At 35.9% G+C, this 19,589-nt stretch overlaps 1 protein-coding gene across 2 annotated transcripts; it reads left to right on the top strand.

Moving 5' to 3' along the window:
* Positions 1–3,636: 3,636 nt before the first annotated feature.
* LOC117337303 (kelch-like protein 2) lies at positions 3,637–19,176 on the top strand. 2 transcript variants are annotated; one of them, XM_033898215.1, is made up of 12 exons: positions 3,637–3,766; positions 4,781–4,958; positions 5,340–5,568; positions 6,225–6,400; positions 6,904–7,000; positions 7,928–8,194; positions 8,693–8,810; positions 9,562–9,759; positions 11,391–11,492; positions 12,234–12,362; positions 12,824–12,964; positions 13,641–19,176. In XM_033898215.1, exons 2-12 carry the CDS (start codon positions 4,846–4,848, stop codon positions 13,814–13,816), a joined length of 1,746 nt encoding a protein of 581 aa, XP_033754106.1. In that variant the 5' UTR covers positions 3,637–3,766; positions 4,781–4,845; the 3' UTR covers positions 13,817–19,176. The 2 variants fall into 2 exon arrangements, with proteins under 2 accessions (XP_033754106.1, XP_033754114.1); XM_033898223.1 differs by having other exon boundaries at positions 3,645–3,766; positions 4,788–4,958.
* The last annotated feature ends 413 nt before the right edge of the window (positions 19,177–19,589 follow it).

Here is a 19,589-nt window from a genome sequence, read left to right as displayed (position 1 = left end):
CCTGTACCGCGCTGCTTGTTGACCTCTTCCGTCCTGTCCGAGTCACAATTCCAGCATTTCCTGATCTTCTCATCTTTAGAGTCTCTGACAGTCATCACCAGCCTAGCCTTCGCCACCTTAAACTCTTCCACCAATGATGATATGGGTAGTTGTAGTTTGGCTGTTGTGCTGTACAGGCCCACACTGGTGAAACTTGGAGGGACTCCAAACCAACGTCGTAGACACTTGTTGATCTTCCTCTCAAGAGCTTCAACTGTAGTAGTGGTAACTTCGTACAGTGTAAATCCAGGATTTGAATTTCCCGGGCAGCCCTGTTTTGTCGTTCTTCCTCAAACCCTCCTCTACCTGGGTCTGTAACTGGTTGATATTCCCAATGTCGTGCAGGCTGGTATTGAACTGCTTACCATAACCCTTGATTGGATTGTCCACAGTAGTTGGTATCTCTATCATCTAGATTCCCTTAGTTTAAACTTCATTTTTGTCCATCCATCTGTTTCATCTAGAGCTGATATGATCTATCGTGCCTGTACATGGATGGTAGATATTGTAGTCAAGTCGTCTTTAAACACTCTATTCGGCGGTGATCGCACTTTTGATGAAGTTCTATATCCATTAGTTTTCCTGTCTGCCGCCCTGATGTTCAAATTCAACCCCATCACAAAGAGTATGAGAGATAAACTGCATCCTGTCATGACGCCCTTCTCAAGTGCCTGCATTATATTATCTGTCGAACTGTGAACCAGAGCCTGATGTTACTAAAATAGCTCCCCACAATTCTTTGGATATGTTCCTGGATATGATAATGTTCCAGAGCTTTGAAGATCAATTTGCGGGGGACATGACCGTATGCACTGGCGAGGTCCAACCAAATGACCGTTGAACCCCTCCTTTCTGTACAGCACAATAGAATCGGTGCACTCACTAGATGTCATGTATATCGTCATCTTTCTGGCAAGTATGGCAAAGAAGGTTGTTCCTTTTAATCCAAGAGTGATATGGTTCTGAACTGGTTCAGTGTTCTTTTTCGGAACAAATATTCCTTTTGTCTGCCAGCATTCTGGAATTTCCCCCTTTGCCCAAATTACCTTCAGAAACCTCCAGAGCCATCGTAGAGGTTTAGTGCATATCTTGTATACTTTGTAAGATGTACCACTCAGGCCAGGTGCTGATCCTGATCTTGCTTTCTTCACCACTTCTACAACTTCCTTCCAGATTGGTTTTTTCTCATCTAATGGAATTGTTGGCTCTTCCTCTGATGGTATCCTGTCACACTCGCCAAGGGGGTTGTTCCGTTCAGCACCATCAGAGTGTGTCTCATACAGATGCTGCTCTATTTTCGAAGCTTCCATCTTGCCAGATCTCTCTCCACCCAAAAGTGATATTGTAAACATGTATGGTTGGCTATAAATGCTACCCTTTTCCTTGCTGTCTCCTGCCTTCTCTTCCTTGATCATTTGAATGTCGGCTCTCAGCTTCTGTAATCCAAACTTCTCTTGCTCATCTGCGTCCCTGTATTGTCGCCTCAATACCTTCAGTTTTTCCGAAGCTTTGTCACTCCCTGTCTCCTATTAGGCTGATGGACTACTCCTGCTCTTCCCTCTTCTTCTACACCAGATTTCTCACAACTGACTGTATAAACAATCGTTGTCCCAGCGATTTGATTTTCTTCACCACTCCATCCTGTAGCGTTGCTTCTAATATACTTTCTACGTCTTCATCCAGTTGTTTCCATCTGCTTCTGTCAACCATCTTAGACCACTTAATCCGTCCCCCTCTCTGTGTAGTCATTGTCTACTTGAGCCCGTTGGTTTGCTCCCCCATAATAACTAAATAAATGTGTCTTGCTGTGATGACACATCAGCCGGGAGGTCCTCAGCAGTGTGGTGTGACTCCTGGCTAGGAACCTCCTGCGTCTTATCAGGTCTCATACCTGTGCGCTGCTGATGTATCTCCTCAGGTTGGCACCTCGCTTTCGCTTGGTGGATCCGCAATCCACGCAAGTCCTTGCAGACCTTTCCATGCTTACACGTCGTCTCCTTCATTGTTTTCACCAGTCAAAGTCCGTGTTACTAGCTGAGTCGTTGCTGTGATATCTGCCATGTTGAGTCTTTTGTCCCGTCAACCTCTCGGATGACGCTGTGATTGTTCTGTTGTTGTGCTCGCAGTTGGTTTTATGTTATCTTCCCGCAGACGGTGTGGAGTAGTTGTTTGAAATTGTTGTCATAGTTGATAGGATTGAAGGTACAGGTTATGTCACATATTTTGTCATTTTTCGAAAAAAGTTTTAACGTGACAATGCTGCAATCTAGGTACGTGTAGAAGTGCGTGAAAAACTACCGGACTTCAGTTAGACACAATTGTATGAACTCGCACATAGATAAGTCTAATATGTTCCATGTTGGTGGCGGTGGTGTACAAAAACCTATGAACACAGCCCGCCCTTCCCCGCCCCTCTCTTCCCTCTTCACAACCAAGCGATTCAGGACTGCTGCTGTTAAAACAGAAAACTACAGGGCAACTCTGGCTATACATATAGTATGTTTATGAACTATTAAAAAAGCTGCCTCACTAAGCAGCTAAATTGTAGAATTCTATTTCGTTGTTGTTTCGTATTTTGTATAATGGTTATTGTCACAGGCACAGGGACTTGAAAATATGTTTCCGTCAATGTGTATTTGGACCATCCCTAGCTAGTGTGTATAGCACATTTTGAGACGATTAAAATTCGGTAAAAATGACACCCCTGGCTTTCATATTCGTATATATATATATGAACACCGGGTGTCATTTTTACCGATTTTTTTTTTTTTTTTTTTTGTAACAAATTCTCAAGTCCCTGTGGTCACAGGTGACAGCAAGAAGTTTAAGGAATCGGGAGATGATTGGTTATAAATCTTATATAACAGATGGATTTTCCTCTGTTTTCTGTGGTTAGAAAGAGAGAGTAGAGGCCTGTATAATGTGTCTGTTGAAAGAGTTTATATACATGTCTGTTTCATAAAATAAATTACAATATGTCCCCTGGCCACACGTACTTTAAGAACCAACATCCCTTCTGGACAATTGCAAGTCTTAGAACAAAGGACATCCACAAAATACATTAAACAATGAAAAAAAAAATAAAAAAAAAATAGCTAGACCTGGAAATGTATTTTATATGTACGGTATGTACATGTAAGCCATTTGTGTATAGCCTATAGCAGAGACCTCTGCCTATAGTATATCGCTAGCCAGTAAAGCGTTCAGAAACAAAGACGTGAGAAGTTAAATAATGTATTCTCTTATCTATAGTAAAAATTGTTATTGTACTCGGAGACCTTTTGGCTTCACTCAGTACTCTGTATATAACTAATTATTACCGGGTATACGGAAAATAGGTGGTCTCTGTTGTATACACTTGCATTAAAAACGTGACTGTGAAATAAGAAATTTCCTGGTTGTGTTTGCGTGTGACAGTTTGTAAAATCTGAAAAGATTTATGTGTTTTCTGTAGAATTTTTCTATAAAAATATTTTAAAAGTTCACCGTTAAAGAAAAAAAATCCATCAAATTTCTGTTGTCGAGAAATATTCTAGGTACCTAAGTCCGGATATCTGGTCCGGGAACGGCGTATCTCTTATCATTTCTCACTCTGTTCCGGTGTCAGAGGGAACGAAAACATTGACATTTCTACTGTTTTGCGTTAAAATGAGACGAATCAGGGTTAAATCTTCAGGTGTTTGAAAATGAATTGAGAATCCAAGATCATTGTTATATATAGGAATTGGTAAGTATTCGCATACGGTGCGGAAATAGTTTGGAAAATCACTAAAGTAACTACCGACTGACCAAGTACTTATTAGGTTATGTTGACAACTTTTTGTTGATGCTTACTGGGGTGGCCTATTACGTAACTTGAGCGTATCTCAACGCTCCTGTCTTATCATGCTAATGTAGAGGCCAATTCCTGTGAATCCGTTACAGATTTAGATAGTTGACTGGCAGCTTATGCATCTTTGTAAGCAAGAACATTGAAAATCTGGAGAGTATTAAAATCCAAAGGGATTGTTCTTTTGGAGCTGAAAGCAGAGGGAGTGGAAATGGAAACATGCATGCTATCACGAAAACCTTTTTGTGAAAAAAAACATACGAAAAAAACTCTAGTGCTGGCAAATGATGAACACTTGCTGTCTGATTATCAAAGTCCACTAGGCAAAAGTGACATATCGGTATCATATTGTTTGAAATCATTAATGTAAGGTAAAAGTTAGCTGCGATAACGTAGCTCTGGACGACAGACGGACAATTTCTGACAGATCCAGAGCCGTGTGGGCAGGGTATGAATATTCGTTCTAGGTAAAAGTAAATCCAAGCACTAAAAGGAAAATTTTCGACAAGTGCTGGAATTCGCTCACAAGTGCTTAAAAAAAAATGGAATTCATACTTGCTGAAAACAAATACTTTTTCAGATTCCTTAAAAATGAATTTTTGTTCACAAGAAAAAAAATAATGAAAAAAGTAAAGATTTTAATCATCAGCATTATTTACTTTAATTTTCAATAAAATATCCAGAATTGTGATGTTTGGTTATTTATTACAAGCACAGTCTTTTGAGTGCTATAAACTTCAACAATATCTTATTTTCATAATGTTAAAGACAAAAACAACCTCAGTTTGCACAAAAACTGCTCCTTGAAAATTGAGAAATTTTGTATGAAAATCTGTACGAAATATGAAAAATTCTTCATAATCAATTGCTTTAGAAATTGCTGGAAAAAAATCTATAACAATTATATTACAGATTTCAGTTTAGGACATGATTGAATAACTGGTGAATCTGCCTTGAGCTGTCGACTGTCTGTCACCATGTCGACCATCGAAGCTGTACGGCCAAGGAACCTGTTGTCACGGGAACGACCAGCATATAAACATCCTCTTCACACACAGAAGGCATTTGAAGTCCTGAACCAGATGAGAAGGTTTGAATTTTGCTACAAACATCTTAAAAACATACTTTGAATAAAATTAATTTGTTACTGGTTGTATGACCACAGTATAAGCACTAAGTATATTTGAAATGAATTTTATTTTTTAAGTTAATAAGCAATGCTTGATGTTTTAGGTCATGTCTGACAGTGATTACCTGACAAATTAATTAGAAATTGTATTTATATAATTCACAATCATTGCAGCAATATTTTTTGATTTGTGAAATGATGGATATAAAAAATAATATTCATGTACATGTACTTTAAATGATTTACGTTAAAGTTTTTATGTTGATAATGAATAAGTAAGCCATAAATTTGCAAACGGAAAAACTTTCTATCAAGTGACTAAACTGACAATAATTTTTTCAGAGAATGTCTCCTTTGTGATGTGGTGTTGATTGCTGACACGACTGAGATTCTGGCACATAAAGTAGTTTTATCGTCCTGTAGTCAGTATTTCTATGCCATGTTCACGGGTGATCTGGCAGAGGCCAAGTCTGACCGCATCACTCTACAAGAAATAGACCCAGCAGCGCTCGTTCACCTTATTGATTTCATGTACACTTCGGAAGTAAATGTAACAGAAGAAAATGTGCAGGTATTTCTTAATACGATCAACCTGCTGTCTTTCCTCAATCTGATCATGACTGTATTTGATGTCCTCTGTCCACCTGTTTGTTTAACTTCCTTAAAGTCCTATTCCCACAGTTAAAAAGTCACTCCAGTTTTTGTTTCTATTTGTATAGCACAATTCAAACATTTCAGATGAAGAACAATACCAGCTTATCAATATATCAACAAATTATATTATACATGTACTTGTCAACAATCAAGGCTGAGTAGAAGAAACCATGGTTTATATCATAAACATGCAATCTGAATGAGTAATGGATACACCTATTGTTTTGTTATATAATATGTATGAATAAGTTTTCTGAGCTGAACTTTTAAATTATACACATAGAGCAGGTGTATACCTTGTTCAACTTTTTTAGCTCTGCTGGTCAAAGACAAAAAAGCTTATATGATGATGATGCATTGTCTGTCATCCATCTGTCAATAAACAGTATATTTGTATCACTACTCCTCCTAAATGGATAAGCATATAGAGACCAGACCTTGTCTAGTGAGTAGAGCATTGCTCATTGTTGGTTCTAAGCAAAATTTGGATCTGTCTTGCTGAGTTTATCAATTGATTCTAATTTTAGATTATGTGGTACACCTTTCATATGTTTTGTATTGGTGATATTACAGATGTTGCTGCCTGCTGCCAACATCCTCCAGATGACAGAGGTCAGAGACGCCTGCTGTGAGTTTCTCCAGTCTCAGCTTCACCCCAGTAACTGTATTGGCATTCGAGCGTTTGCTGACCTGCACGCTTGTTCGGACTTACTTCAGTACTCACAAACCTACATAGAACAGCATTTTGTGTGAGTAGAACTATAGTCACATTTTGTAACTGTAAGGTATGTATATAGTACAGTACACAGGAACTTGATTCAAATTCCAAAACTACAGTCCATATTACATGTATTGTAAGTTGAATATATAAACCATGTGTTGGGAATTGGTGCCAAGTCCCTGTGATACACAGTTACATAGTGAAGGGGAGATAACTAGAATGTTCTATTTTTATGAGTTTATAAGTACAGTAATTTAATTGCTTGTTTGCTGGATAAAAAGTAAAGTAATTAGATTGTTTGTTTGGTGGGTTTATTTGCATGTGAACTACCAGGGTCATTAGGAGGAAATGCCTCCATGTAGTAGCTGGTGGCTACCTCAAATAACAACATACAAGAAACCTGTCACATGGCATCCAGAGCAATTGGGATAAGATACATGTCAAGGCCACAACCACAATATTACAGGACAAACTTAACTACAGTAGCATTCTTAAATGACTTGTGGTATATAATTGTGTGTATTTTGACAGTGATGTGGTGCAACACGATGAGTTCTTGTCGCTTCCCTCTTCTGAAGTTGCAAAGATGATCTCAAGTGACCGTCTCACTGTGACATCAGAGGAACAGGTAAAACTTTCCATACAGAAATCTGCTTTATTGATAATATTTATAAATATATTAATATTATAATTTCTAGTAACCTTGTCAAAGTCTTGGTTATTAGCATATCAATTATATGGAGTGTAGGAAGTATGTATCACATGGTTTTAAATGTGGTATAATTTAGTAAGTTTGTCAGCCCTGAGACTGGGAAATTTTCTTACTGCAAATCTTACGCTTTTCTTGTGTTTACAGATAGCACCGCTATTTTGGCTGCTCTCTTTCAATCTTTATTTTTGAGTTTTCAGAAGACGTTGAATTTAATTTAAATTTTCTACAGTACTTTTGATCGATTGCCAATTCACCCAGAACAGAAACCAGTTAAAACACTGTTTACAGCCATATTATAAATTGTCCAGCGTGACATCAATTGATTATATATACATGTGCTACATACACTATGCGTCAGTCAATCGAATCCACCCATTAAACTTTCATCCAAAATATGAATGAATGGTTTTAAGTCATTATTCATTCTTATGTAGCAATACAATTCCTATAAGCAAAAATAGCTTTGTAGCACAGGAGCTTGACATGTTTCTATTATCCAGAATGAAATGTTTAACTGCAGGGTCTCAAAAATGCTTTGTAGCACAGGAGCTTGACATATTCCTATTATCCAGAATCAAATATTTAACCCCACCGTCTCGATAAAGCTTTGTCGCACAGGTGCTTGAAGTGTTCCTATTTTCCAGAATGGAATGTTTAACTGCAGTGTCTCAAAATAGCTTTGTAGCACAGGAACTTGACCATGTTCCTTTTGTCCAGAGTGAAATATTTATCCATTGGGTCTGATGACCCCCAGATAACTCAAGTCAATCCCCTGTGCTTTGTAAGAAAAACATCCTGAGAGGAGTATAATCAAATGAAATTATACATTCTTTCTCTGTATAGGTTTACGAGGCAGTGATGATGTGGGTCCAACATAATTCTGCCACGAGAGAAGATTTCCTGGCCGAGCTCCTAGAACACGTACGGTTACCATTGGTTGCTCATGAGTACTTAATACAACGGGTGGATGAGGAGCCACTTATCAAAACCAGCAGCCGGTGTAAGGATTTCCTCATAGAGGCACTCAAGTACCATCTCCTCCGCTCAGAGCAGAAGGCAGCGTACAAATCACCGAGGACGCTACCCCGCACCCCACGTGGTCTTCCCAAGGTACAGTGGTTATACTTACTGTTTTAAATCCATTCAACAGCTCTTGACTTGTATTCTAATGTACAGGATGAGATTCATCTGTTTGCTTTTACCATATTTATCCATAAATCGGCCCCAACCTCCGTATTAAAGTTTTTGGAGGGCTAATTTGTGAACCACTTTCAGCTAAATTAAATTAGATGATCTTACAGGAAAAGAAAATTCAGGCTTATTTGTTGACAACTGACAACTTTGTTGACACTCATCCGAATTAGAAGAAAATGTATAGTCAGCTGTCAAATAGTCCGAGGGAATTTTTAGGTTCTTAATGTTATACGAGAATTTTGGGGTTTTGGAGAAAGTGGATGAGATTTTCCTTTATAAAACCACATTCTGAAAATCTAGCCCAGTAGATGAAATGCTAAATCGTCTCAATATTGACACTTGTGAACCAAGTGCAACCATGTTGATGATTTTTAGTGATAATGTAAAGCTACAAATCATTTTATGATGTTGCAGGTGCTACTAGTTATTGGGGGACAAGCTCCAAAGGCTATCAAAAGTGTGGAATCGTACGACTTCAAAGAGGGCAAATGGAGCACATTGGCAGAGATGCCTTCACGGAGATGTCGTTGTGGTGAGTGTAGCTAACCTGGCACTGATTTCATTAATACTCCTTAACTTATCAAGGAAATTACTAAATTATAGGAAAAGTTGAATTTAAGGAAAGTCCCTTAACTTTTTCTTTAGATACAATATTATGGCCTACTATGGATGATTTTAACAGGGGCGACAATTCTAAAAATTGTCCTCTAGCCCAAGGGCTAGTAGCTATTTTTTTCATGGAGCAACTCGCCCTGACCTAAAAACCACTTGCCCGGGTGTCAGGCTAGTGGAATTGTAGCCCCTATTTTAAGTTAAGGAATTTCCTTAATAAGTTTAGGAAAATTGATGAAATTGGGGCCTAGATATAAAGGAAAGAAGGTCTTGATTGGGGAATAGGGGTCCCCCAGTCTGGTTAAAGAAACCATTCCCAATTCTGACCAATTTATTTTCATACCTTGCCATTTTACGGAGGGAGTCCATCACATCCTATCCTGTCATGTTTCGTCCTTTGTCATTCATAATCAATGACATCTAGAGAATCTCTCTGTATACAAATATTTGATTTACAGTTACACCGTAGTATCATAACATCAAGTCTGGTCACTTTCTGGTGATCATTTGTCAAAATTAAAGGGTCAAAGGTCACATTGGGCCCCTTCTGTAGGGGACACACTGTTGGAAAGGAGCAGTAGCATTCGTGTCCTACAGACATTTTCTAGTCTGCATGGCATCCTGGGTAATAGTACGAATGTTACTTCTCTGACTTTCTCTGCTAATTTCAGGTGTGGCAGTTGTCAGCGGTATGGTGTATGCAGTAGGCGGATTTAACGGATCATTGCGAGTTCGGACAGTGGACATGTACGACCCAATCAAGGACCTGTGGACATCCTGTCCCAGTATGGAGGCACGGCGCAGCACACTGGGTGTGGCTGTCCTTAACAATGTTATCTACGCTGTTGGAGGGTTTGATGGATCTTCAGGTAATACGGAGAATTGGGACATAAAGAGCAGGGTACCAAGTTGTACCTCTACTGTTTTTAGTCAGCAGTGCAATGAGTTTGTGTCTTGTTATAAGTTACCCATGTTTATTGCAAATAAGTAAAAACTCATTGTCCTGAACTAAGCTCACTTTCTACCTATAGTCACTGTTTGTGTGTTGTCCTCCTTGGAAGGGGCAGCGGTGGCCGAGTGGTTAAGGTGTACCGACACTTTATCACTAGACCTCCACCACTGGGTTGCGAGTTCGAAACCTACGTGGGGCAGTTGCCAGGTACTGACCATAGGCCAGTGGTTTTTCTCCGGGTACTCCGGCTTTCCTCCACCTCCAAAACCTGGCATGTCCTTAAATGACCCTGGCTGTTAATAGGATGTTAAACAAAAACAAACCAAATCCTCCTTGGATTATTACCAGATAAATGTTGCATTTGTTTCTTTGACAACGTAAATATTCATTGGATCATAAATTATTGCACTTGCAACTACATGTACTAGTAATTTTACAAATTTTACAAATATTACAAGAAAAAAAACTAAAGCAATGTCATGAAGTTTCTATCTTGTAAGTCCACCTGGTCTAAAGGACTGAATGTTTGCCAAAACTATTTAATGACTACTTAAAGCTTCCTCTCTCGAATTGCTGAAAGAATTTCACTGAATTTTACTGGAAACATCCATAGGAAATTGCAGATTCAAAATTGTTACAAATGGAGGCACAAGCTCATCATATAATCATATACATGTACCTAGTAACTGGCCATGAAGAGATCAACATAATCATGCTATCCGCTCTGACCTTTGACCATGCTTAGGGTCAGACCGCACCACGTAGATTTTATAGTTCTGGGGTCAAAACACAAAAATGACAAATAAACATAATTTATGCTATCAGAATAAGATCTGGGATTCTGCTTTATCCCTGGAGACATAACATGGAAACAAGTTAGGTCCTAACAGATTACAACAGTTATGGTAATGATTAACACTCAGGTTTTCCAGCTCTTGGGGATTTATAATCTCTGGTTCTTAACATGGAAATGCTTGAGATCTGACATCTGTACACAATACCCTAAAATGGTACTGTAAACAGTGGAAATTTAAGTGAGGGGAAAATTTACGCTAATTACACAGAGTCCTTTTGATCACAAAAATTTCCCCACACGTATTATTTTGATATCAATTTGCATAATCTTGAACTACAAACAAAGGTGGATAATAGGATTGATCGCGAAAATTACCCCAACATGTATGGTTTACTTATCGAAATAGCGAAATTAACCCAACGCAAAAATAACCATTTTTACAGTATGTGATTCTGGGTGTGAGAGAATGAACTTAATTATGCCAGAATTAGCTCCAGGGACTATTCAAGCTATCAAGACTTTATTATTACAGGGGAAATTATTGATTTTGTTTGGTATTGTTTCAGTTCTCTGTATGATTTGTATTCCTACTAATTTCCAGGACTAGATACTGCTGATGTTTGGTATTGTTGTTTGGTATTGTTTCAGTTCTCTGTATGATTTGTATTCTCACTAAATTCCAGGACTAGATACTGCTGATGTTTGGTATTGTTTCAGTTCTCAGTATGATTTGTATTCCTACTAAATTTCAGGACTAGATACTGCTGAATGCTTTGATGTGAGGACACAAGAATGGCGGACCATAGCTAACATGAGTACCAGGCGTAGCAGTGTAGGAGTCGGAGTCCTAGGAGGTGAGTGATGTTGATTATAATAAACAATCTTACTGATACCCAGGAGGTGAGTGATGTTGATTATAATACACAATCTTACTGATACCCAGGATAATCTGTATCTCCCTCCACCCCTCTATTACTACTAAAGGGCCTGTATAGGTTTCCACTCCATTTGTCAGTATGTCTGGAAATCTGTTTTCTGGGCAACATCTGATATACACATTGTTTAATTTATACAAGAATACCTCTTTGAATGACAAAAACTCTGGCCTTGATACATATATTATGTAGGGTTTGTGTCCTATGTTTTTTTTCAAAAGTCAAAGTATTTTTGACTGAATTTGATTATAACTGCTACTCATTTCAACAGAACATATGGCAAAATGGTAGCAAACCCTGCTGTTTACTTATGATACAATTAGGTATACTGGATTTTTTTCTGATGTCACTTTCATAATCTGGATCTGTAAGGTATTGTCCTTGAGACAGCATCAGTCCTTATGTAAGAAATGACAAATCTAGTAAATATGTCTTTCACCTTAAGGCAGCTCAGACTGAGTAGAAAGTTTCTCTGATGCTAAATTTTCAATTGATAAGATTTTATACCATTTGTTCATTTACACTAATTTCTAGAATTAAAATTAATTAATTTCTAGTATTTAAGTTCATTAATTTCTAGTGTTAAAATTAACTCTATTTCAATTTTGAGGCTTTAACAGTTGATCTGATCATCTCCATGGAACATTTTGTTATTTTTAGGACATCTTTTTGCTGTTGGAGGATATGATGGGGCATCCCGGCAATGTTTGTCGTCTGTGGAATGTTACAATCCACAGCTGGATACCTGGACAACAGTTGTGGAGATGTCTTGTCATCGGAGTGGAGCAGGTACCGCCAATCATTTCAGATTACAACAATTACTGGAATTAACAGAGAGAGAATAGAACTGTGTTTGCTTAAAAACTGAAAGAAATGATATTTCAGAGAGAGAATAGAACTGTGTTTGCTTAAAAACTGAAAGAAATGATATTTCAGGGAGAAAAATTCTATTGATAATGAAAATTAATGCATAATGCAAGGAATTACCTTAAGTGAATCATTGGATTTTCATGGGGATTTGAATGTTTCTACTGTATTAAACATCTAAATTGATGGTTTCATATTTACACCCTTAGTTGAATGTCATTGTTTGACCTTTGAATAAATATACTTTTATTATAATAGTATGATAATTGCAGACATCTGATATATTGTACATCTTTTTAGCCATAATATATTCAATATTACTGTCATTTGGAATTATAGAATTTACCTTTAGAGTCTTAACACATTTGACCTTTGACCCCCAGGTGTGGGTGTGGTAGATGGCCTGTTGTATGCTGTGGGTGGACATGATGGACCACTTGTCAGGAAAAGTGTGGAGATGTTCAACTCAGAAACAAGCGCATGGACACAGGTGGCGGACATGCATCTGTGTAGGCGAAACGCAGGTAAAAATATCATCACTGTTACAGTATAGGATTACTTCCCTTTGTTTGAGTTCTGTTTTCGTAGGAGAGCTTTAAACATGAACAACAGCAATATGTATGTAGTTTCAGTTTTATGTAAGGTCTATGTTTTTCATATTTTTCAAAAAAAATTATTTTCTAATATTCTTTCAATAATCTTGAAAATCTTCATATCATATGCTTATTTTGAAGATTTTAGATAAACTAGATTAATATTTCAACATTGAACTGTCTTGCTTCATAACAGTAATAAATCACAAAGCTATGCTGGAAAACTGATATTGCAACCCAACACCATGTGAGGCTTGTATGCATATCTCTTTGATTTACAATGACTAAAATGTCACAACTATACACTTCAATACTTTATAATACATTGTATATACATCGTAATTAATATTCCATACACTTTTTTCTGTCTGATGTATAATCTTATTTGATTTCAAGTGAAACCAGTAATTCACTACTGACAGTGTAATTCTTCGGATTAAAAGACCATGACACTTCCACTGTCGCCATCGCTGTGGTTATGATGTTAAAACAATCATGCTATGAATGGCATTTACAGTCCTGTAAATGACACTTCTTTCTAGGCATTTGATATGGTGCTATTGCCATACAAGTGTAAATATACTTCAATGAATGTTTCTTTGTGCAGGTGTGGTGGCAAATGGAGGATTTCTTTTTGTTGTTGGCGGTGACGACGGGACGTCAAATCTAGGATCTGTGGAATGTTACGACCCAAAGACTAACACCTGGACACTGTTAAATTCAAACATGATGACAGGACGTAGTTACGCAGGTGTGTCTGTGATAGATAGACCAATGTTATAACAGTCAACATAGGCCGTGTTATAGACCTTTGTTATAACGGATGTAATAAACCTTTGTTATAACGGATGTAATAGACCTTTGTTATAACGGATGTAAAAGACCTTTGTTATAACGGATGTAATAGACCTTTGTTATAACGGATGTAATAGACCTTTGTTATAACAGATGTAATAGACCTTTGTTATAACAGATATAATAGACCTTTGTTATAACAGACTATTGTTGTAAAAACCTTTTCAGTGTTAGAATGGATCTAGTTATATCTGGGTATAACTATTGTCTTAGACCAATCTTCTGTGAATGTATACTGATGATGTCACTGCTATATCAGACATATATAAACAGACATTTTATATTTTGACCAATCCTGTGTTAATTTGGTAGCAATATATATATTAGCTAGCACTGCTATCAGAGACAAGTACTAACTTCACAGTGGCTAATCTTGTGTGAATTTGAGAATGGTGCAATTATACTGACATGGTCGAAATGATTCATATTTTGTTATGAATATGTTGAGCCTATCTTTGAGAATCTAGTCACCTAGTTGTACAAATGGATACAAGCATCTTTTGGAAGTAAGCCCTCAGAAAAAAAGCCTCACTCAAGGTGGATTTAATTGACACACAATTCACATCAAGAAACCATGGTGTGTCACATCGGTATATTTCTGTGCAGTCATATGTGCTATAAGAAATAGTGCAGATATAAATGTTAAGCTGTTGTATGGAGAGTGAAAGATGAGACTGGTTAAGTTTTCCTTCAGCCTAGTGGTAGAGGTCTTATCGGAAAGCCATAGATAGCTAGCTTGATTCCATATTTCTTCATGACGTATACATGTACATTATACATGTACATGTTTAAATCAGTCAAATTGTTTTCACTAAAAATGCAGATGTACAGAAATAGGTTTTCTCCTAGCAAAGGAAATATGGTTTAATGATCTCTTACATACCAATGTGCTGACATAGATTTAAGGTTTAATTCCATGTCTTGATCAAGAATTGGTCAAGATGTTGTGGTTGGCTAAAACATACAGGACCAAGCATAAGGGAGGTAACTCATTTCACCTTGAACAATTATTTGGTGGATGACTCCAGTTCTCATAATTCTTAAATACTCTTGTTGACATTTCTTCACGTTTCACAAGGAATTTGTAATTGTGAGTTTTGATTGACAAGATTTAGAGTATTATAGGGGTAACCTTGTTCTTTTGTCTTGTTAATTTTTTTAAGTACGGTATGTGGGTCTGGGTAAAAGAATGAAAATGAAATGAAAGATTTATGAGTGACATTGTATGGTTAAGTAGAGTGAAAATGTAATGAGATATATGAGTGACATTGCATTGTTAAGTAGAGAGTGGGTTTGTGCAAAAACGACATATGACCTTGAGGACATATGACCTTCTCAAGGTCATAAATATAATGATGGCTTATGTTTAATTATGGCTGATTTTAAATGAGAAATCAAGGGCAATGTTAATGGCAAATTCTAAGAAGTTTAGGAATATCTTTTACCCTATTAGATATTGAAAATTATTCATGTGGTGAACTTTGCCAGGTACATATGTAAAATTGACGTTTTGAGATTAGGATATAGAATGTATTTTGTCTCTGCTACATGGCCTTGATTTCCAAGACAAAAGGTCAAAGATAATGTTATTTTGTTTTTCTTGATCCTGTTCTCCTGATCATACAACTTTAACCAGTCTGATCTGAAATCTATTCTAATAGTGATGCCATTGTTAAAAAAAAATTTCAATGCACACTCCCCTGAAGACAGATTTTGAAATTTTTTATTCTCATGACCTGTAGTTAATTTCATTCATAAGATTCATCAGTACTTTCAACAACAAAAAAAAAGAAAAAGAAGAAAATACTTGTCACATGCTTTTGGCTAAATGTTGTTTTGGAATTGTTCCATATTTAATCAAGATTTACAACAATTGTTCATGACCCAAGTTTCTTCTTGCCAAGCACCAGATATTGCTCTGAAACAACATCAGAAGTCAGGCGGTAGACAAGAAGAAACTTTTCTAGGTTCAAAATTGCATGAAAATGTTTCATAAGGATTTTAGAATTGTATTGTATTGTCATCAATTACATATACAACCTGTATGACCAACATATCGAGGTAACAAATTTTTTTGATAATACAAAATTTAAGAACAATCATTGGCGAATCCATTATTGGGCTATGATTGGGTGTCGCAGCATGTCTAGCAGAGAAAAAATATTTTTCTGTTAAACTTTTAATGCGATTTTTTGCCATATTTATACAGTAACATGTTGTAGACTTTAATGTAAGGAGTTTAGAAATTTTATATGATTTTTCCCAATTATGTTATAGAAGAGAATTAACAAATTCAAAGACTGGTATTAAAATAACTCTATCCTACTTTATAATCATTCTAAAGCTTTAGATCAAATCCCTTTAACTATAACAGGTTAGTTAAAAATTGGATAAAGAAAATTATTTTATATTCTTTATTATCAATGAGTCAGAAACTGCATCAGTAACTACAAACAAATTAAAAGTGTTTTTTTTTGTTTATTTGTGCATATACCAAAACATTGAGTTCTGGGACCTTAATAACTTTGTTTTATCGATTCATAGTCTGAGTTTCCTCTTAATCTAACATCAGATGTCTGTCTGTCAAAATGTCTAATGTCTGGTGTTGGGGTCAGAGGAAACTTGGGTGGTGATGGGGTCAGAGGAAACTTGGGCTAATAGGTTCAGTGATCAAAAGTACTGGTGGGTTTTAAAACCAATAAAAAAGAAACAGTCATTTAAAAACAAACACATGTACATTTTTTATATGATATTTTTTCTTGGAACTATTTTATTAAAGAAAAAACAAAATAATAGGTACAAGAGGGATTATTTATTTATTTTTCTATTTTTCATAGAATTACAGCATATTTGAATGTTGTGTTAATTATGCTGCCAAATGTTTTTGTGATTTTTATTCTGTTTTGTTGGTGTTTGTAGCGTCTGATTGACGATAAACACTGTTTTGTGTGTATTTTTATGGTAGTAGATCTACCGTGTGGGTCCATCTTTTACTATTCTGACTTTTGGTTAATACACAATGTTGCCATATTTGAAATATTTTATGCAGATTCATGAATTGGTATTAATTTAACTATTACATGTAGTCTTAAAAATGTCTGTATGAACCATGTAAAAAGGTCATTGAGGTGCCGTTACATTAGTTAAATATACCCCGTGAAAGCTTATTTAAAATTTTATAGAGAGTATACCATAAACTGTTGTAATGTTAGGGACCAAAGAATTATAAACAATTTTGTGAAAAATGTTGTTCCTGTGGTGAAAAAAATAACTTACTATTTCACAAATATTTCATGATCATTTGTGTTGAAATATTTTAGTACAAAAAATAATTTGCTAATATTTTTGTAAAATGAAAACAAAACTATAATTGGCTGTTCTGTATTGTTATAAGTCAGTGTAGTGAAAGATAAAGGGACAAACAAGCTTTTCATTCCACTTATAAGATTTTATTTGCAAATAGGTATTGTCAGAAGCGTTCTGGCTTTTTAGTTGTGTGATATTTTGTTTTGTATCAGAGAGACGTATGTAATATTTATCTCTGAGTATATATTGAATTGTTATATTAATAATGTGTAGATTTCTTATATGAAATATTACCTTACTTTATAACAGATATGTACAGAATTTTACCAGATAGTTTCTGTGTCATGTAGTAGATTTGTGTAAATATTTGTCGATTTATGTTCAGATCATGTAGACGATTCACTGGTTTCTACTTCCATGTTTTAAGTGTGATGTCAGTATACTACCCACAGGGACTAATTAGCAACCCATGGCTCGTAAAATATATTACATGTATTAATACATACAGTGTATATGGACTATGGGTTGGAAGTTGTGCCAAGTCCCTGTGATACTACCATGTAGATGTGATAAGATTATAATTGTGATCTGGAAGTCGGGAAAAATATTTTATCAGTTGTCCTGGAGGATTATTTATCTATGTACTTTAATGAGGCCAGACATTTTTTTCTGTGCCTCTCTGAATACATGTTTTGTTTGATCACTCCCTGTTTCTGAGATGGAGCCAACTCGCTACTAATTCTATGTTCAGGAAAAATAGAAAAATATAATGGTAACATTTCTTGAACTTTTTTAACATAAACAAAGAAGATTAGAGAATTAGATTACAAGTTACATCAGATTCTCTAGAGCCTGGTAGAAATTCCCACAGGGTTGTTGGGTGGCACAGTGGTAACACACTTGTCTTTCACCTAGGTGGCCAGGGTTCGTCCCCAATCGGATGTAAAAAGATATGGGGTCACCTGCCCGACCATGTGTGTTTTCCCGGGTATTCCGGTTTCCTCCCACAGTAAGACCTCTAATGTAACATGCTTCCATTGGGGTCAGCAAGCATGATTAATATAAATTGATTTAACTTGTTTCGCAATTATTGAAAAATTAATTAAGTTAACATTTAAATTCCCAGTCCATGGTCCATATATATGCATTACTGTCTGTATTCACTGTAAAAATCACCCAGGGCACTTAAGAAAATTGTTATAAAGAGGGACGCTTATTACTTAGGCTAATAAAATAATTTCAAAACAATATTAATGGCAATATTATGTTACTTGACAGCTCGAAAATTGTTGAAAATTAGTCCAAGTAATTGATGACTGCAATGGGCGATTGCTTAAAACTAAAGAATATGAAACTCTTTTAGTTTTAAACAAATTTCACTGACATTTACACACTACATTTGGCTATAGAAGTGGTGCAATTTTACAAAAAAGTCCATAAAAAATATAGGAGGACTGCTTATTAGGGCTGAATACGGTACTTTCTAAGAAAGGGGATTTAGTTAACCTGTATATCAATCAACTTAATGCATTGGATTTTGATAAGTCGTATTTTGCAGTGAATTACAATAATTTTTGTTGGCCAGATAATTAGATATTTTGTATGTTTACTGTTTGGTCAACATGTAAACACTTTGGTTGTATACTCAACAACACTATGGCACATGAAAAAGTCTTACAATCAATGAATCAAAGGGAGATAATTCTGCCGTTCATGAAATTCAAGGAATGGAAAGGAGGTAACTCTAGTCTTCTTGTTCAGATATTTAAATTAGAAATTTTTGATGAAAAAGACTTTAGTCCTAGTTCGCATTATATTGCTGTCTGTGATGTTACAGTGCTTTCGTTAGTGTCTGGTATAAGTTGGGTATTTGATATTTTGTTATTTATTATTATATGTAAAAATGTAATAGACTGTTCTGTCATTTATTACACAGGGTGCCACTACATTTAAAAGAAGAATAAAAAAATGTGGTAAAAGTACTCATTCTTGTCTATTATGCTTTCCTTATAAATAAAAAAAATATTGTAACCATAGTAACAAGATGCAAGAAATTTTAAAAAAGTTGCTGTATTTACAATTAGAATTATATGTTAGCTAGATTATTTTTCCGGGCAAAACAAAATGAATGGAGAATAAAAATTGAGTTAAAAAGTTCATCATATAATCTGAATTGAAAGTGACCTAGATCTTGAAATATCATTAACCAGGAAGGAGAAAAAACTTATATATCAATTGGTCAATATGAAAAATTTCGGAAAATTCGGAAAATTCTACATCACAAGTTCAGTATCAATATATAAACAGGTCTTTGATTCCCTGATACCAGCAGGTTCTGATGCCAAGTGGTGTCTCTATTCCTCAATAGCATCAGTGCATGGTGTCTCGGCCCAGG

This window comes from Pecten maximus, chromosome 1 (genome assembly GCF_902652985.1).
Source record: "Pecten maximus chromosome 1, xPecMax1.1, whole genome shotgun sequence".
Lineage (NCBI taxonomy): Eukaryota > Metazoa > Mollusca > Bivalvia > Pectinida > Pectinidae > Pecten > Pecten maximus.
Note: the sequence above shows the minus strand (reverse complement) of the source record. Positions and strands in the feature narration are given on the sequence as shown.